General features: G+C 46.4%; 2 protein-coding genes across 2 annotated transcripts in view; both read left to right on the top strand.

The window, feature by feature from the left end:
• LOC130332800 (oocyte zinc finger protein XlCOF7.1-like) overlaps window positions 1-16,821 on the top strand; it is a 55,347-nt gene extending 38,526 nt beyond the window's left edge. The window contains exon 4 of the mRNA XM_056553827.1: window positions 15,429-16,821. Within this exon, the coding sequence (XP_056409802.1) occupies window positions 15,429-15,963 (535 nt within the window). The 3' untranslated portion in view covers window positions 15,964-16,821. The remainder of the gene's footprint in view (window positions 1-15,428) is intronic.
• On the top strand, window positions 906-10,421 carry LOC130332795 (gastrula zinc finger protein XlCGF53.1-like). Its single transcript, XM_056553823.1, has 7 exons — window positions 906-1,074; window positions 5,611-5,758; window positions 7,219-7,398; window positions 9,494-9,620; window positions 9,704-9,768; window positions 9,935-10,121; window positions 10,342-10,421. The coding sequence occupies exons 2-7, from the start codon at window positions 5,681-5,683 to the stop codon at window positions 10,371-10,373; spliced, it is 669 nt and encodes a 222-aa protein (XP_056409798.1). The 5' UTR covers window positions 906-1,074; window positions 5,611-5,680; the 3' UTR covers window positions 10,374-10,421.
• Window positions 16,822-21,351: the final 4,530 nt, after the last annotated feature.

Raw genomic sequence — 21,351 nt, 5'->3', positions numbered from 1 at the left:
CAATGGCGTAAACGTAAAAAAATACAACTTCATGGTCCAGAAAAAAAGTCTTAAAAAGCGATCAAAGAGTCTCATCAAAATTAGTTGAAATTACAGATCACAGCGCAAAAAATGACTTTCATACATCCCCGTATACGGAATAATAAGAGAGTTATAGGGGACAAGGTAGGACAATCTGATACAGACTCATTATTGTACAAAAAGTTCGAATTTTTTTATATTTTAAAAGTATTAAAATAAAATCTATATAAATCATTTATCATTGTAATCGTTTGGACCTACAGAATAAAGAGAATTATTACCGTAATGTGCACTGCGTCCAAACAGAAGACCCCAGATTTCACCCCACAAATAAAATTTTTTGACCCTTGTTGTAGATTTTGCAGTAAAATGAGTGATGTCATTACAAAGTACAAACCGGTGGTGAAAACAACAACAAGAACAAGAAGCCTCATATGGGTTTGTAAAGAGGAAATCACAATCATTATGGCTATTAGAAGGAGAGGAGGAAAACATTAAAAAGAGAAATCACTGTGTCCTTAAGGGGTTAAAACGCAAAACTGCTGGGTTCTGAAGGGGTTAATAGTACAAAAAAAACATCTAACAGCAACATGTGACCACACACATACCTCCACCTGCAGAGCTGTACAGGAGCCGTGTACTTACAGGACCTGCGATGATGTCACAGTCATGTGATCAATCGGGATTCTGCTTTCACATGACCATTCTCACAGGTCCTTAACTCACCATCCCGTCTATCCTGCACTGCTGACCTCCGCCCACTCCTGTCACATGATCCTCCCCACAGGTCCTTCAGCCACAGTCTCATCTATACTGCTAAACTTTGCCCCCAAATGTACTGGTCACATGATTGTAACATCATCACAGGTCCTACACCTCCAGCATGTAACAGATACAGAGCAGGTCCTGGTGGGGCAGTCACTACTGTTGTGTGTGGAGATCTCTCAGAGCAGCAGCCCCTGATCATGTGACTCCTCCTCCTCCATGTGACTGATCACATGACGGTGACATCATCACAGGTCCTGTAAGCACACGGCTCCTCTACAGATACAGGTATGTGTGTGCGGTCACCATCAGATCAGGATTATTGGGGATGTTTATTATTAACCCTTAAGGACACGATGTATATTTACATTCTGTGCCCCATATGGGACTTTGAGGTGAGCTCAGGAGCTATAAGCAGCCAGGACTCACCACTAATGACACTCATCGCCATTAACCCTTTAGATTCCATAATCAAAGTCGATTGCAGGATCTAATAGTAAAATACAGTTGTTGGGGGCGGAGTCTAGATCAGCTGAGATGATGGCCGGAGGGTAGGGTTGCCACCTTTCCCTCAGAAAAATACCGGTCATGGGTGTGGCTATGTGGGGGTGGAGCTACAAAAGGGGAGGGGCCAGATTGCACAGGGGCTGAGGGATCAGGGGTTTAAGAAATGGCACGGGGGATGGGAGGGGGTTTAAGAAATGGCACGGGGGATGGGAGGGGGGTTTAAGAAATGGCATAGGGGATTGGAGGGATACAATATATATGCGGGGGGAATTTTCCTATATCGCACAAAAAAATTTACATTTAGAGAATACCTACCAAAACCCTATTTATGCCAGCGGCGGCGGTAGTGGTGGTGCGCGACAGCAACGCTGGCTCTCTCTGATGACGAGTGACGTCCCCCTGCGCAACGTCAGATAAACAGGCTAATCAGACAGTATCACACATGACAGGATTAGATATACAGGCTAATCAGACAGTATCACACATGACAGGATTAGATGCACAGGCTCAGCAGATAGTATCACACATGACAGATTTAGATGCACAGGCTCAGCAGACAGTATCACACATGACAGGATTAGATACACAGGCTCAGCAGACAGTATCACACATGACAGGATTAGATACACAGGCTCAGCATACAGTATCGCACATGACAGGATTAGATACACAGGCTCATCAAGCAGTATCACACATGACAGGATTAGATACACAGGCTCATATCCCACATGACAGATTTGGATATACAGGCTCAGCAGACAGTATCACACATGACAGGATTAGATGCACAGGCTCAGCAGATAGTATCCCACATGACAGATTTGGATATACAGGCTCAGCAGACAGTATCACACATGACAGGATTAGATACACAGGCTCAGCTCACAGTATCACACATGACAGGATTAGATACACAGGCTCAGCAGACAGTATCGCACATGACAGGATTAGATACACAGGCTCATATCCCACATGACAGATTTGGATATACAGGCTCAGCAGACAGTATCACACATGACAGGATTAGATACAGAGCGCAGCAGATAGTTTCACACATTAAAACATTAAATCAGTGTTTCCCAACCAGGGTGCCTCCATCTATTGCAAAACTACAACTCCCAGCATTAAATACACAATTTTGCAGAGAGGTCTCACCAGTCTCTTGTCTTCTCTTTCTCCATTCCCCGGGCGGCTCCAGGTTAGGAATGTCCGGGGTTGAGGAGGAATGGGGGGGGGGGGGGGCAATTATTTATCCCATGGGGCCACATGAGAAACTAAAAATATTGTGGAGGGCCGGGTAGTTTTTCCCCAGATTAGGCAGCATAGTTGTCCCCCAGATCAGGCAGCATAGTTGTCCCCCAGATCAGGCAGCATAGTTGTCCCCCAGATTAGGAGCATAGTTGTCCCCCAGATTAGGCAGCATAGTTGTCCCCCAGATTAGGAGCATAGTTGTCCCCCAGATTAGGAGCATAGTTGTCCCCCAGATTAGGAGCATAGTTGTCCCCCAGATTAGGCAGCATAGTTGTCCCCCAGATTAGGCAGCATAGTTGTCCCCCAGATTAGGCAGCATAGTTGTCCCCCAGATTAGGAGCATAGTTGTCCCCCAGATTAGGAGCATAGTTGTCCCCCAGATTAGGCAGCATAGTTGTCCCCCAGATTAGGCAGCATAGTTGTCCCCCAGATTAGGAGCATAGTTGTCCCCCAGATTAGGCAGCATAGTTGTCCCCCAGATTAGGCAGCATAGTTGTCCCCCAGATTAGGCAGCATAGTTGTCCCCCAGATTAGGAGCATAGTTGTCCCCCAGATTAGGAGCATCGTTGTCCTCCAGATTAGGAGCATAGTTGTCCCCCAGATTAGGCAGCATAGTTGTCCCCCAGATTAGGAGCATAGTTGTCCCCCAGATTAGGAGCATAGTTGTCCCCCAGATTAGGAGCATAGTTGTCCCCCAGATTAGGAGCATAGTTGTCCCCCAGATTAGGCAGCATAGTTGTCCCCCAGATTAGGAGCATAGTTGTCCCCCAGATTAGGCAGCATAGTTGTCCCCCAGATTAGGCAGCATAGTTGTCCCCCAGATTAGGAGCATAGTTGTCCCCCAGATTAGGCAGCATAGTTGTCCCCCAGATTAGGCAGCATAGTTGTCCCCCAGATTAGGCAGCATAGTTGTCCCCCAGATTAGGAGCATAGTTGTCCCCCAGATTAGGAGCATAGTTGTCCTCCAGATTAGGAGCATAGTTGTCCCCCAGATTAGGCAGCATAGTTGTCCCCCAGATTAGGCAGCATAGTTGTCCCCCAGATTAGGAGCATAGTTGTCCCCCAGATTAGGAGCATAGTTGTCCCCCAGATTAGGCAGCATAGTTGTCCCCCAGATTAGGCAGCATAGTTGTCCCCCAGATTAGGCAGCATAGTTGTCCCCCAGATTAGGCAGCATAGTTGTCCCCCAGATTAGGCAGCATAGTTCTCCCCCAGATTAGGCAGCATAGTTGTCCCCCAGATTAGGAGCATAGTTGTCCCCCAGATTAGGCAGCATAGTTGTCCCCCAGATTAGGCAGCATAGTTGTCCCCCAGATTAGGCAGCATAGTTGTCCCCCAGATTAGGCAGCATAGTTGTCCCCCAGATTAGGCAGCATAGTTGTCCCCCAGATTAGGCAGCATAGTTGTCCCCCAGATTAGGAGCATAGTTGTCCCCCAGATTAGGAGCATAGTTGTCCCCCAGATTAGGCAGTTTACCCCCCCCCCCCCCCCACACACACATATACACACATACAGAGACACATACACAGACACATATATACAGACACACATATACACAGACACATATACACAGACACATATATACACAGACACTCACCCGCCCTGCGCTTCAGAGGGAGACAGGATACATGGCCTCTTCTCCTCTCCCCTCCCTGCTCTGCCTATGGAGGGTTGTAAAACTGCACGGCAGAGAGAAGGCGGGGGAGGGGGAGAGAGGAGACAGGAGGTCACGCCCCCTCCCCAGCACTGTACAGTCTCTTCCTGTCATCGCACGGAGCTCTCCCTGTCACAGGCTGGTGGTGTCAGACCTGGGCATTGTACGGCCGGTCATGAAAGCAGTGCTCTTCTGGGGATGCTGCTCCGTCCGCCCCTGTCAGTGAATGAAAAATACCGGCCATTGCATGGCCGGTATTTTTCATCCAAACTTACCGGCACAGCCCGGAATGTAGATGAAAATACCGGCTGTGCCGGCAAAATACCGGCAGGGTGGCAACCCTACCGGAGGGCCCCTTACCGTGCTCTGTGCTCAGATCGGTGCTCTAAGTATACAGACACCTCCACAGCCTGTATAAGCCGAGCACCGATAACACTGATCACTATGGCAGAGCGTTATTCAGGGTTTGTAATAGAAGCCCCTCCCCTAATAAGTTTATATCCCATTTCTGTAATAAAATGATGTAGGTGGGCGTGGCTTAGACATGGCGCTGTGCGGTTGTTTCTCTAGGGAGCGCCGTGCCGACCAGCGGTTGTTTACCTGATTTCCTGCCTATACTGCCCCCCAGGGGATGTCTGGATGGTGAAGGTATCAGGTCACTTACCCGCCCATCCTGTCACCTGGTCAGTCTCTTTTCTCCGGGTATCAGCCACTTCTTCCATACAGGACTATGTAAGCATCAGGTTTTTAAAGTTTCTCCTGCGCCCCTATTATTACTATAGACAGTGTTTCCAAACCAGCGTGCCTCCAGCTGTTGTGAAACTACAACTCCCAGCATGCCCTGACAGCCAAATGCTGTAACAGCTGGAGGCACCCTGCTTGGGAAACACTGACTCCGGTGGTGGCCCAGACCCTGCGTGTGTAACGGTATATGATGCTCGGCCTCTGCTGCAGGTAATAGCAGGTTCTTCCGGGGGGACATATCACAATTCACATAAAATCCTGATGTAATTGTGATGTATATTGTGCCCCCTAGTGGACACATTTCACTATTCTTCATTGGACAATGTCATATTGAATCCCTCTATTCTTCTCCCTGCTCTGATGAAGACGTTCTGAATACACTGCAGCCTCAGAGATTAGGAGAAATGGATTCACAACGTCTTCAGCAGAGCAGGGAGAGCGACCTCAGAAGACCTGGAGGACCAGAGCGCCACCACTGGACGGGAGAGGGGAGTGCGCTCTAGTCTCTTATTTTACAGCCCTCGCACAATGGATTTTGTTTTATAGAGAAATCTGAAAACTCCTATAATGTCTCCTCAGATGTTTCCCCAGATTATCTCCAGGAAATGGATTTTATTTCTCCATAGAATCTGGTGCGGTTTATCATCGTCTCCTCTTCTTCCCTTCAGGTTTCTCCAATCCAGGATCCTCTGCTGATATCTTCTATATAAGAGAATTCTCCTGGATGACCCATCAACCATGGAGGGAGACAGGAACAAGATGGCCGACAGGATCATAAACCTCACCCTACAGATACTCTTCCGGCTGACTGGAGAGGTGAGGGATTCTGGGAGTGATGTCACATGACCTCATTCTTATCTATGTAATAACAGATGGATATGACTGGAGAGGTGAGGGATGCTGGGAGTGATGTCACATGACCTCATTCTTATCTATGTAATAACAGATCGATATGACTGGAGAGGTGAGGGATTCTGGGAGTGATGTCACATGACCTCATTCTTATCTATGTAATAACAGATGGATATGACTGGAGAGGTGAGGGATTCTGGGAGTGATGTCACATGACCTCATTCTTATCTATGTAATAACAGATGGATATGACTGGAGAGGTGAGGGATTCTGGGAGTGATGTCACATGACCTCATTCTTATCTATATAATAACAGATGGATATGACTGGACAGGTGAGGGATTCTGGGAGTGATGTCACATGACCTCATTCTTATCTATGTAATAACAGATGGATATGACTGGAGAGGTGAGGGATTCTGGGAGTGATGTCACATGACCTCATTGTTATCTATGTAATAACAGATGGATATGACTGGAGAGGTGAGGGATTCTGGGAGTGATGTCACATGACCTCATTCTTATCTATGTAATAACAGATGGATATGACTGGAGAGGTGAGGGATTCTGGGAGTGATGTCACATGACCTTATTCTTATCTATGTAATAACAGATGGATATGACTGGAGAGGTGAGGGATTCTGGGAGTGATGTCACATGACCTCATTCTTATCTATATAATAACAGATGGATATGACTGGAGAGGTGAGGGATTCTGGGAGTGATGTCACGTGACCTCATTCTTATCTATGTAATAACAGATGGATATGACTGGAGAGGTGAGGGATTCTGGGAGTGATGTCACATGACCTCATTCTTATCTATGTAATAACAGATGGATATGACTGGAGAGGTGAGGGATTCTGGGAGTGATGTCACGTGACCTCATTCTTATCTATGTAATAACAGATGGATATGACTGGAGAGGTGAGGGATTCTGGGAGTGATGTCACGTGACCTCATTCTTATCTATGTAATAACAGATGGATATGACTGGAGAGGTGAGGGATTCTGGGAGTGATGTCACATGACCTCATTCTTATCTATGTAATAACAGATGGATATGACTGGAGAGGTGAGGGATTCTGGGAGTGATGTCACATGACCTCATTCTTATCTATGTAATAACAGATGGATATGACTGGAGAGGTGAGGGATTCTGGGAGTGATGTCACATGACCTCATTCTTATCTATGTAATAACAGATGGATATGACTGGAGAGGTGAGGGATTCTGGGAGTTATGTCACATGACCTCATTCTTATCTATGTAATAACAGAGGGATATGACTGGAGAGGTGAGGGATTCTGGGAGTTATGTCACATGACCTCATTCTTATCTATGTAATAACAGATGGATATGACTGGAGAGGTGAGGGATTCTGGGAATGTATGTAGTGATATTAATGTGTCTCTCCATACACAGGATTACACAGTAGTGAAGAAGTCCTCTAGTGGGCGCTGTTGGGCCCCTGTGTGTGAAGGATGGGGAAGAACCCTGAGCCCAATCCCGGGGCCCCCACCTCACTCCCTGATACATGAGGAAATGGGTGAACAGAAGATCCTAGAACTCATCAACAAGATGATGGAGCTGCTGGCTGGAGAGGTGACCCTGCTGGGACATTATACAGTAATGGAGGGGTCTGGTGATGACTGGAGAGGTGACCCTGCTGGGACATTATACAGTTATGGAGGGGTCTGGTGATGACTGGAGAGGTGACACTGCTGGGACATTATACTGTAATGGAGGGGTCTGGTGATGACTGGAGAGGTGACACTGCTGGGACATTATACAGTAATGGAGGGGTCTGGTGATGACTGGAGAGGTGACCCTGCTGGGACATTATACAGTAATGGAGGGGTCTGGTGATGACAGGAGAGGTGACACTGCTGGGACATTATACAGTAATGGAGGGGTCTGGTGATGACTGGAGAGGTGACACTGCTGGGAATGCTGGGACATTATACAGTAATGGAGGGGTCTGTTGATGACTGGAGAGGTGACACTGCTGGGACATTATACAGTAATGGAGGGGTCTGGTGATGACTGGAGAGGTGACACTGCTGGGACATTATACAGTAATGGAGGGGTCTGGTGATGACTGGAGAGGTGACACTGCTGGGAATGCTGGGACATTATACAGTAATGGAGGGGTCTGGTGATGACTGGAGAGGTGACACTGCTGGGACATTATACAGTAATGGAGGGGTCTGGTGATGACTGGAGAGGTGACACTGCTGGGACATTATACAGTAATGGAGGGGTCTGTTGATGACTGGAGAGGTGACTGCTGGGACATTATACAGTAATGGAGGGGTCTGGTGATGACTGGAGAGGTGACCCTGCTGGGACATTATACAGTAATGGAGGGGTCTGGTGATGACTGGAGAGGTGACACTGCTGGGACATTATACAGTAATGGAGGGGTCTGGTGATGACTGGAGAGGTGACACTGCTGGGACATTATACAGTAATGGAGGGGTCTGGTGATGACTGGAGGGGTGACAATGCTGGGACATTATACAGTAATGGAGGGGTCTGGTGATGACTGGAGAGGTGACCCTGCTGGGACATTATACAGTAATGGAGGGGTCTGGTGATGACTGGAGAGGTGACCCTGCTGGGACATTATACAGTAATGGAGGGGTCTGGTGATGACTGGAGAGGTGACACTGCTGGGACATTATACAGTAATGGTGGGGTCTGGTGATGACTGGAGAGGTGACCCTGCTGGGACATTATACAGTAATGGAGGGGTCTGGTGATGACTGGAGAGGTGACACTGCTGGGACATTATACAGTAATGGAGGGGTCTGGTGATGACTGGAGAGGTGACACTGCTGGGATATTATACAGTAATGGAGGGGTCTGGTGATGACTGGAGAGGTGACACTGCTGGGAATGCTGGGACATTATACAGTAATGGAGGGGTCTGGTGATGACTGGAGAGGTGACACTGCTGGGAATGCTCGGACATTATACAGTAATGGAGGGATCTGGTGATGACTGGAGAGGTGACACTGCTGGGAATGCTGGGACATTATACAGTAATGGAGGGGTCTGGTGATGACTGGAGAGGTGACACTGCTGGGAATGCTCGGACATTATACAGTAATGGAGGGATCTGGTGATGACTGGAGAGGTGACACTGCTGGGAATGCTGGGACATTATACAGTAATGGAGGGGTCTGGTGATGACTGGAGAGGTGACACTGCTGGGAATGCTGGGACATTATACAGTAATGAAGGGGTCTGGTGATGACTGGAGAGGTGACACTGCTGGGAATGCTGGGACATTATATAGTAATGGAGGGGTCTGGTGATGACTGGAGAGGTGACACTGCTGGGACATTATACAGTAATGGAGGGGTCTGGTGATGACTGGAGAGGTGACACTGCTGGGAATGCTGGGACATTATACAGTAATGGAGGGGTCTGGTGATGACTGGAGAGGTGACACTGCTGGGACATTATACAGTAATGGAGGGGTCTGGTGATGACTGGAGAGGTGACACTGCTGGGACATTATACAGTAATGGAGGGGTCTGGTGATGACTGGAGAGGTGACACTGCTGGGGCATTATACAGTAATGGAGGGGTCTGGTGATGACTGGAGAGGTGACACTGCTGGGAATGCTGGGACATTATACAGTAACACCACTGGAGGGGTCGGGGTGATGACTGTATCATTATCTGTCAGGTTCCTATAAGGTGTCAGGACGTGGCGGTCTATTTCTCCATGGAGGAGTGGGAGTATGTAGAAGGACACAAGGATCAGTACAAGGATCAGGTCATGATGGAGGATCAGCAGCCCCTCACATCACCAGGTAATAGACATGACTATATACACACGTCCTCTCATTATTTGTATGTAAAGAATGAATTCAGTCTCTGTATGTGTTCCCTACAGTCAGATCCAGTAAGAGAACAGCACCAGAGAGGTGTCCCCGTCCTCTTCTTCCACAGGATGATCAGGTAGATGGAGATATTCCCTATGATCTGTAGAAGGGCTGTGAAGCTCTTGTGGTCAGTCCCCTCACCCTCCATGACTCCTCATCTCCTGCTCATCTATAACATCCCACGTGACTTCTCCTACTGTCTGATGACTTTTACTATATTTCTTCCACATCTTATGAATCAGGGTGAAGATCCGAACAATATTAATGCTCCAGAGACAGATGTGAGCGGTGATGAACAGTATAAGGAGGACATTCCTACAGGGAAAGATCTGAACAATGTTAATGCTACAGACATAAAGGAAGAAGAAGAGACAGATGTGAGCGGTGATGAGCAGTATATGGAGGACATTCCTACAGGTAACCACCCAGGTGAGTAGTAACCACTAATTGCAGAGATCAGTCACAGATTCTGCTCAGTCACCGTCTGTAATTATTTTTTATGGAATTTTTTTAAGTGGTACTCCGATGGAAAACAATTTTTTTTAATCAACTGGTGCTAGAAAGTTATTCAGAATTGTATATTACTTCTATTTAAAAATCTTTAGCCTTCCAGTACTTATCAGCTCTTATCCACAATTGTCTGTGTCAGGAATTGTCCAGAGCAGGAGAGGTTCGCTATGAAGATTTTCTCACACCCTGGACAGTTCCTGACCTGGACAGAGGTGGCAGCAGAGAGCACTGTGGTCAGACTGAAAACAACTACACATCTTCCTCTGGAGCATACAGCAGCTGATAAGTACTGGAAGAATTAAGATTTTTAAATAAAAAGTAATTTACAAACCTGTTGAACTTTTGGGGACCAGGTGATTTAAATAAAATTGTGTTCCACTGGAGTACCCCTTTAAGCCCTGTGTCCTGTCAGTCTTTTCTGCTGTATATTCCTTTATTCAGTCAGAATATAAACTATAAATGATGAGAATGTGAGACGGTTGAGAATATAATAAAGGTGATTTGTTCTGATCATCTCCATCTGGTTTTGTGGTTCCTGACATTACACAAGGGCCATGAATCCGGATGATGCAGACAATCCACCAGCACCAAACATTTTCACTATAATGGATCTGCAGGATCAGAGGATTGAGCAATTGGCACTTGTAATGCAGACGCTTTAGAATCGTACGTCTCCCCTAGAGCCTCCTGTGCCTCAACCGGCAGCCACCTACCCTCCTGCTCCGGCAACTATTTCTGCTGCCATAGAAGCCATTGCCTCCTGTGGGTTTACTGGATCTGCCCCGCTTCCCCAGCATTATGGGGGCGATCCTAATGAATGTAGAGGCTCCCTGAACCAAGTGGGCATTTATCTGGAAATGGTCCCGCAGTCCTGTCCTAATGATAGAAGTAAGGTAGGATTCCTGATCTCCCTCCTTACTGATAACGCTCTATCCCCGGTGAATCCTCTTTGGAGACTGATAAACGTATTATCTACGACTACAGAGACATTTCATCTCCCTGTCCGTTCTCCCTCTGCGGCAGAGCAGCTCATGTCCATGTAACAGGGGACGAGAACTGTGGCCAAGAATTCAATAGAGTTCTGTATTGTAGCAGCAGAAGTGTGCTGGGATAAGGAAGCGCTGGTGGACACGTTCTCTCCTGGACTCTCCGATATTATACAAGATGAGATTGTGGCCTCCTGGATCATCTGAAAGGGTGAAACCAATGCAGCTCAGGACCACCCCCCTTTCCGTGGAGGAGAAGGATTATAGTAGGGGGGAGGGGATGTGTCTGTATTGTGGCCCTTTGCTTGGATTATGCCAAACCTGGTGAGGAAACACTTGGGGTCCTGCTAGGGACAGATATTGGGTGGGCTTTCTTCATCCCCAGAGTTCCACAAAGACAAAGCTATGATTAGGATTATCCTATCATGGTATATTTCCTCTGTGGTCACGCAGGTCCCCGTGGTCTCCAGTGCTGATGGGTATTTTGATGATGCGTTTGTAGCCAAAAACTCTATCCCACTCCAGCTTTGGGTCCTCTGGCCATGAAAGTGATTTATAGAAGACCCTTACAGCCCCCTCACCTTATCCATGAGACAGTTCCCTTGTCTGTGGTGTTGGGGGCACTTTACCAGGAGACCCTCTAGTTCCAGGTGATTATCTCTCTGCATTATCCTGTTGTGCTCGGTTCTCTTTGTTTCCAGAGACATAATCCCCGTTTGGACTGGGTCACAGCTGAGGTTTGTCTTGGTCCCCTCAGTTTGCTTCTACCTGTATATATAGATCAGTTTGTTTGGTTTGTATCTCCTCGGTCTGTCGTATAATTGTACACGACAAAGATCTTCTCTTCCTAAAGTATACCAGGAGAACCGCAATGTGTTTGATAAGATGTAGGCGGGGGGCACTACCTCCCCACAGACCCCATGATTGTACCATTGAGCCTCAACCAGGTGCTATACCCCCAAAGGGCCGAGTCTACCCTCTGTTTGTGTCAGAGAACCAAGCCATAGAGGAGTATGTTACAGATGGACTGTGCCAGGGGTTCATCCAAACATCTAGTTGAGGCCCCTGGGATTGGTGAGTTGAGGCCCCTGGGATTGGTGAGTTGAGGCCCCTGGGATTGGTGAGTTGAGGCCCCTGGGATTGGTGAGTTGAGGCCCCTGGGATTGGTGAGTTGAGGCCCCTGGGATTGGTGAGTTGAGGCCCCTGGGATTGGTGAGTTGAGGCCCCTGGGATTGGTGAGTTGAGGCCCCTGGGATTGGTGAGTTGACGCCCCTGGGATTGGTGAGTTGAGGCCCCTGGGATTGGTGAGTTGAGGCCTCTGGGATTGGTGAGTTAAGCCCCTGGGATTGGTGAGTTGAGGCCCCTGGGATTGGTGAGTTGAGGCCCCTGGGATTGGTGAGTTGAGGCCCCTGGGATTGGTGAGTTGAGGCCCCTGGGATTGGTGAGTTGAGGCCCCTGGGATTGGTGAGTTGAGGCCCCTGGGATTGGTGAGTTGGGGCCCCTGGGATTGGTGAGTTGAGGCCCCTGGGATTGGTGAGTTGAGGCCCCTGGGATTGGTGAGTTGAGGCCCCTGGGATTGGTGAGTTGGGGCCCCTGGGATTGGTGAGTTGAGGCCCCTGGGATTGGTGAGTTGAGGCCCTGTATCAATCGCAGGGGCCTCAATCACATTACAGTCTTATCCAAAGTAACTTATAGAGAATCTGACCCCTTGTTCTCCACACTAAAGCCAATATACGGGGTTATAGTGGGGTAAACAGCTTTACAAAGAGGGGTCACTTACTCACATCCGTTTAGTATATGCAGAGTTCCGGCGCTGTAATCTTTAGCTGCATTGCTACGTTGTGAGAGATTGTTCTGTATTACAAACTGGAGAAATGTGAATTCCACGAAGGTCACAAACGTTTTCCACCCTGAAAGCTGCCGTCACCACAGCTCCCATCCTGGGTCACCACAACCCAGCTTTCCCGTTCATACGATGCGTCTGAGACAGAATAGGTGTCTCACCTTCCTACCCCAGAGAGACCATTTTATCCTTATAGCTTTATTACTAAGAAACTTTCCTCAGTGGCCATCATTTGTCCCTCAAGGAGTGGCCGCACTTGTCTGTGGGTACTACCGGACCTATTCTAATTCTTATGGATCACAAACACTTCATTTACCTCCCTGCGGCCAAATGTTTATCTCTAGGACAGGCTAGGTGGGCTCTCTTCTTCTTCTCCCCATTTTATTATGTGTCTCCTTTCTTATTGGCACTAAGAACACTAAGGCCGGGTTCAAATGGCTGAAAATGTGCGGAATGAACACCCAGAAAACACGGGCGACATTCCGCAGATTTAAATGATCCGATGGCCGATAGGACGGCTCAGAAATGCTGCGTCTCATAGACTGTTATACATTTCCTATCGGAATCTGCAGGAAGAATAGACAAGTCTATCTGTAAATTCCGTCGTGTGCACAGTGCAGCAGAATCTTATAGAAGTCGCCTCGACAGCACATATACTAAAATCTTATGGAAATCAAGCGGACTCTGCTGCAGCTTTAGTGTCCGTGTGGAATATTCCTGCAGAATTCTGTGGTGTGAACATAACCTAAAGCTGATGCCCTGTCTCATACCAGTCATACCTGCTGACCGTATTATAGCCACTATATGTAGTACTGTCACCTGCCTGTTGGGGGCCCCATTCTCACCGCTCTAAGCTCTGCTCCTCCCGAGAAGCCTAGTGATAGGTGTTTTATGCCTAAAATACTCAGGCTACCTCTGTTCTGTGTGCACCATGATTCCAAAGCAGCCGGACACCTCAGGAGAAATCAGTTATTATGGGCCCTGTTGTGAAAATTCTGGTGGCCCCGTGTTCTGACCTCTACACAGTGATCATTGGGTTTGAGACTGAACACAAGGTAGGATGAGATTGTTCCATTGTGTAATATTCTGGACAAGATATAACAATGAATATATGAAAAGTTTAACCCTTCAGTGACCCATTATGTTTATTTACCTCATGGGGCCATTAAGGGTGTATGGGGAGGGTCCGGGACTCGGGCCCCCTCTATACCTGGTGGATCTTGGCCGCATTCTTCAGCTATGGGCCGCTGCTAATAGTTGACACCGAGCAATCTATGGCTCTGGATATTAACCACTTAGATGCTAAAGTCAAAGCTGACATCAGCATTTATACAGCCTTAGTGAGAATCATTGGTGATGCAGTGGTAAGGATTGGCTCCTCACGAAGCGAACATTGGGGGCGCATCCATCGTCATGGCAGCCTGAGGCCTTTGCTAGGACTCTGTCACTGCCAGGACTCTGCTATTGATACAGCCTGTCTATGGTCGGCTCTAATGGATCAATGCAGTAAATACGTACTGCACTGATCTGTATGAGCAATCCAATGACTGCTCATACAAGTCCTATAGAGGGACCAAAAAGTGTAAAATATGTTTTTAAAAATGTAAATGAACCCCTTCAATAATCTTTTAACATTTTTGTTGTAAAAATGTAAAGCTATTTTTATTTCAATTGTTTTTTGTGTAGTAAAGCGTAACAAAACTATACAAATTAGATATCGCTGTGATTGTATGTACCTGACTTATATTTTAATGCTTGTTGATATAAGTAGAGATGAGAGAACTTACAGTAAATTCGATTCGTCACGAACTTCTCGGCTCGGCAGTTGATGACTTATCCTGCACAAATGAGTTCAGCTTTCAGGTGCTCCCGTGGGCTGGAAAAGGTGGATACAGTCCTAGAAGACTCTTTCCTAGGAATGTATCCACCTTTTCCAGCCCATCGGAGCACCTGAAAGCTGAACTAATTTATGCAGGAAAAGTCATCAACTGCCGAGCCGAGAAGTTTGTGACGAATCGAATTTACTGTAAGATCAGTCCCACAAAAAACAAGCTCTCAAATGCAATGTAGATGGAAAAATTTAAATAGTTATGGCTATGAGGAGAGGGGGAAAAAAGAAAACACAAAAGCTTAAATTTCCTGGGTTGTGTTATTCTCTGCAGATTCTTGTAGCAGGAGATCAGAGGAGAATCTTATATCTTCAGATTATAAAGCAGATGATGATATCACACAAGATACAAATGAAGAACATTCCATTATCCCAGATACACCCTCAGCCCTTCACAGCCAAGATCTGTCATCTCATCCTTATATACAGGTCCTGTCTTCTCAGTCATCACAGGATGTTGAGCTAAATAAAGGTCACAGAAGGGGTGTTGGACATCAACGAGCTCTTACAGGAAAGAAACCATATTCATGCTCAGAATGTGGGAAATGTGTTACTTCTAAATCAAATCTTGTTAAACATCAGAGAATACACACAGGGGAGAAGCCATTTTCATGCTCAGAATGTAGAAAATGTTTTACTCAGCAATCACATCTTGTTACACATCGAAGAACTCATACAGGGGAGAAGCCATTTTCATGTGCAGAATGTGGGAAATGTTTTACTCAGCAATCAGAGCGTATTAAACATCAAAGAACTCACACAGGGGAGAAGCCATTTTCATGTTCAGAGTGTGGGAAATGTTTTACTCAGCAATCAGCTCTTGTTAAACATCAAAGAACTCACACAGGGGAAAAGCCATTTTCATGTGCAGAGTGTGGGAAATGTTTTGCTCAGCAATCAGATGTTGTTAAACATCAAAGAACTCACACAGGGGAGAAGCCAATTTCATGTTCAGAATGTGGGAAATGTTTTACTGATAAATCAAGTCTTGTTAGACATCTAAGAATTCACACAGGGGAGAAGCCAATTCAGAGCAATAAATGATGCAGATAACACATCTATATATTATCCATGTACATAGGATATCTGACATTTATACATATATCATATACTGCATCTCCAAACTTGTTACCAATTGTTAAGAAAAGTTTTCTTTCTTATATGATTTATTATTCTTATATTCATCTCCGCACACTGGACTTATAATAAATGTAATATTGTCCCTGACGTTGTATATAGGGAATGTAACGCGTCAGTGTTGTCCCCGCCCCCTTCTCATTATGATTATAGAGACTTTAATTCAAGGCATCAGACAGGATCCGCGCGTCTCCCTTGAAGATCGTCTCTTCTGAACATAAGATGCTGTAAAACACAATAAACAGGTCATAATAGCAAGGTCATAAATTACTTTGATATCAACCTCTTCACTAGCATCAAATACCGGCATAAATAGGACAGAGCATACAACCACCCATGTGCACCGACAACACAAGACCAATAAGCTGACACACAAACAAACAGACAAGCAGAACAAAATATAACAATACAACACACGAAAAGGGGGAAGAGGGGAGGGGGCCACGAAAGACAAAGAAAAGGAAAAGATAGAAGACCTGCAGACACATGTGAAACCCCAGGAAGCTCACTCCAGACCAGCTGAAAGACGAAGAGGACCAAGGGTATTAGTAAGGGACGCCAGGGAGTACCATTCAGTGTGACGGAAAGGTAACACTATGGCATCAATTGGGTTGTGGTATAGTGAGCGGACAGGAAAGTACACCACTTTGCAAAGAATTTCCTCGCATTGTGTTCTCTGTGTCTTTCTGTATCCAGTCTGTCCACCTAAAAGAAAGTCTTAATTTCTACCACATGGGCTATGACCGGCATGGGAGTCTTTATCCAGTCACACATAATCATGCGCGCGGCCACCAGGAGAATGACGTGGAGGAATTTTGGAATAAATCGTAGACCCACCTCTGCAACAGAAAGATCAACAGACTGGAACAGAAGTGCCTGAGGAGTCAATGGAACCCGAACGGTCCAATACCTAGTGATATAGTCTACAACGTCCCCCCAAAAGCTCTGCGACTTGGAACAGGACCAAATGCCATGATAAAACTCTGTGTCGGGAGTATTGCATTTCGGACATGCAGTATGTCTGTCTGGGAATGCAGAGGTAGCCGGGATATTAAAGCCCAAGTAGCCAAAGTGCATAAGCTTAAAAAATGTTTTGCGCCAGCGCTCATTGATGACATTATCCGCTCGCGTACGTCAGGATCCTGAAGAATTGACTCCTATTTAGCAAAAAGTGTATGTTTGGAAACCTTTAAAAGACGGTCATTAAAGTATCTACACAAACCCGAAATAGACGCCTTCCTAGTTTGTGGACCTACCTTGTCTTCAAAAGAGGAGGAAGACAATTCAGAGGACAGTTCCTGAGCCGGGATGTGCAAAAACAGAGAAGTTGGGACACTTGGAGAAAATGAGAAGGCGGCAGAGAGAAGTTAGGAATTTCCTGCGGGCGGAGCCACAGTCTTTCCTCGGCATCCATCAACTGTCTTGCCACTTTTATCCCCTTCCTACCTCAAACAAACTGTTCTCTCTGCCCTGGAGAAATTCTAGATGACCCCAGAGATTAAGACGCCCAGATAGCAGAAAAGGTAGACCATAGGCCCTATGAACAGCTTTCCACGTTAAGATAGTGTCCCTAATTACTAATGAACGCATTATATGGGTGGGAAGGCATGGGATGCGGGTATGGAGGCAGGAAACCAAATTCTAAGGAGAAGTGAGCTCTTCCTCCAAAAAATTGTTGGAATGAAAGCTAGACTCATGGAGCCAGTCCATGACATGTCTAGAGAGGCATGAGAGGTTATAGCCACGGAGGTTGAGAAAACCCACACCGCCATCAGCCCTGCTAAGCATCAGTTTTTGTAAGGCAATTCGCGGGCGCTTACCCGCCCATATAAAGTGTGTGAAGGCTGAGTTTAGAGTAGTCACAGCCTTATGTTTCAATAAAACAGGCAGGGTTTGTAACTGGTATAAGAGTTGAGGAAAGCTGATCGTTTTCAAATGACATTTGCCTTGGAAGGAGATTGGTAATTGATGCCAGCGACGAAGCTCATCCTGGATCTCCTTGAACAAAGGGAGATAATTCAAGGTGTAGAGGGAAGAGGGGTCTCTACCAATTTTTATACCTAAGTAAGTGATATGGGGCTTGACAAGATCCCCGGGTATTCCCAGGGTATTCCAGTAAGAGGAAGACCAAGAGGGTCCCCGCGGGAGTAGTTCACTTTTTAGTTGATTGATTTTCTACCCAGAGAAGGTACCAAAATGAGCTAAAGTGGACATCAGGGGGGCGTAATGGGCACTCAGATTGGCTTGGAAGATCAAAACATCATCCACGAAAAGAGTTAATTTGACTGTTTTGCGCTGGATTGCAATGCCCTGATACATATCAGAGTCCTCCAGGTGACGGGCTAAAGGTTCCAGATTGAATAAGAGAGGGGACAGGGGACATCCCTGTCACATCCCTTTAAAAAGAGGAAAGGAGGGAGACAATATGCCTGTGTGAAATTGTGCCTGGGGGGGAAGCATAGAGACCCCCTAAAAATGTATGGAAATGACCAGTAATGCCTACCTTGTCCAACACCATCCCAAGCCAGTCCCACCTGACATTATCGTATGCCTTTTCGGCGTCAAGTGCCAGTTACAGTGGTTATTCCCCAGGCTCAGGACGGTGCTGCATCCTATCCAGGACAGTTAACACTTTGCAGATATTAGTCACTGATGACCGAAAGCCCACTTGGGAAGGACCTATCAACGAGAGCAGAAACACACTTAAGCGATCAGCAAGCATTTTAGACACTGGCTTAAGGTCTTGGTTAATAAGGGATATGGGATGGTAGGATTGGGGCAGGAGGGGATCCTTGCCGGGCTTTAGAAGGAACTTAATGACGGCTGTGTTTGAGTGCAAAGGCCGAGAGCCAGAATGCAGGAGATGGTTAAAGTAAGATGTTAATGGGGGCATCACTTCATGAATCAAGACCTTATAAAATTCACCGGAGAAACCATCAGGGCCCGGCCCTTTCGCATTATGGAGACCTTTAATGTTCCGCCGAACTTTGTCTTCAGTGAAGTCCCCATTAAAAGCATCTCGGTGATCGGAGGACAGCGAGGGCATGTGAACAAACTCCAGAAATGTCTTACCAAATACCATATCCACAGGGGAAAATGTCATGGTATCCTGGTACGTAGCGCACTGTGATGTACGTTTACGTTTATTTTTGGTTTCGATATAGATGTGGTGGTGAAATAATTGATGTTATTACAAAGTAAAATTGTTGGCGTATAAAACAAGCCTCATATGGGTCTGTAGGTGGAAAACTAAAAGCGTTATGATTTTTAGAAGGTGAGGAGGAAAAAATGAAAGTGCAAAAATGGAAAAACCCTGAATCCTTAAAGAGTTAAAGTTGTCCTCTTATGACCCCTATAACTCTTTTATATTCCAGTATACAGGACTATATAAGGGTCATTTTTTTGTGCCATAATCTGTAGTTTCTATTTATATCATTTTGTTTCGATGACAATTTAGATCATTTTTTATAAATTTTTACCTGGTATATGAAGCAACCGAAAATATTTATTTATTTTTGTTTACATTATTTTATTGAAAAATGGGAAAAGTGGTTCAAACTTTACTAGGGGAGGGGCTTATTCACATTTATTAACACTTTATTTTAGTATATTTTTCAGATTTAGTCCCTTTAGGAAACTATTGCATGTGAACCTTAGATTACAGTAGGGATCAACCGATATCGATTTTTTTAGGGCCGATACCGATAATCTGTGGAGGTTAGGGCCGATAGCCGATAACTTATACCGGAATATCGGTATAAGTTATCAGTTATTTATCTCCCCCCACCCCGGCAACACCACTGCAGATCATTGATTTAAAGCGGGCGCTTTAAATCAATGAACTGCAGCGGCTTTTGCGGTGCTAGAGACCGCCGCTGTCAACCGCTTCTCTCCCCCTACCTGTCCTGGGGTCCTTCTGAGTCCTATCACCGCCCCACCACCACCGCACCCTCCACCACCACGCCGCACCCCCCACCGCACTACCCCGGCCAGAGACCGCCGCCGCTGCCCCATTGCCTCCCCCATTCCCGATTTTATAATTACCGGGGTCCACGCTACTTCTGGCTCCGGCAGCGTCCTCCTGAGCTGTCACTGTGCGCACTGACTGTGACGTTGCGTTGAGGACGTCACTCGTCATTGCGCAGCGTAACACAGGATGCCGCAGGAGCCAGAAGTAGCGCGGACTCCGCGAACAGGTAACCGGGGATGGGGGAGGCAATGGGGCGGCGGCGGTCTCTGGCCGGGGCGGTGGTGGGGGGTGCGGCGTGGTGCAGGGGGCAGTGCATTATCGGCAAGGTAATTGCCGATACCGATAACGTCCAAAATCGTGAATATCGGCCGATAATATCGGGAAAAACTGATAATCGGTCAATCCCTAGATTGCAGACACTGATCAATGCCATCATATAGAACAGTGTTATCGGCGCTCTATTACTACAGGCTGCTGAGGCTGTCTACTGTAAGGGAGCGCTGATCGGATGAGCTGGAAGACGGTAGGGACCCTCCGCCTGTCCTCTCAGCTGATCGGGACCCTGCAATTTTGTCGTGATGATTGCAGGATCTAAAAGGTTAGTGTCAGAAATGTGACCAATCAGTGATGTCCGTCATTAGTTGTGGGTCCTGGCTGCTGATAACAACCGGGACCCACCAGGTATGAAGCGTGCTCAGCTTCATTTATGGCCAGTGTCCTGAAGGAGTTAATAGATTCCTTACTATACCCTGTTATAAACCTCATATAGGTAAATATCCTCAGGTGCCACCATGTAGGATTTTCGAGCTTTTTCTTTATTATAATCTTCCTGACAACATGGCCGACACTACATAAACAATAAATCTCCATATAATGGCCGTCCTTAGTATAGGTTATTCATATAGAAAGAGTCATATGGGCTTCAATGTCTTTAGTCTCATCTCTTGGACTTTCTTCCCAAAGGGCCGGTTACCTCATCCAAAATGGTGGATTTCAACCTTCCAAGATGGCCGCCTCTGTCTCAGCTTCTCACAGCCTCCATTCTTCTCCTTCCTGTCCGTCCGTGTCCCTCCTCTATAATGAACTCGTGTGAGTTTATAGTAATAGTCATGGGTGTGTCTATTATAATGGAGGGTGTGTCTATTATAATTGGGGGGGTCTATTATAATTGAGTGTGTGTCTATTATAATGGAGGGTGTGTCTATTATAATTTAGGGTGTCTCCTTTATAAATGAGGGTGTGTCTATTATAATTGAAGGGGGGGGTCTATTATAATTGAGGGCGTGTCTATTATAATGGAGGGTGTGTCTATTATAATTTAGGGT

The sequence above is a fragment of the Hyla sarda genome, unplaced genomic scaffold (assembly GCF_029499605.1).
Source record: "Hyla sarda isolate aHylSar1 unplaced genomic scaffold, aHylSar1.hap1 scaffold_388, whole genome shotgun sequence".
Taxonomy (NCBI): Eukaryota; Metazoa; Chordata; class Amphibia; order Anura; family Hylidae; genus Hyla; species Hyla sarda.
Note: the sequence above shows the minus strand (reverse complement) of the source record. Positions and strands in the feature narration are given on the sequence as shown.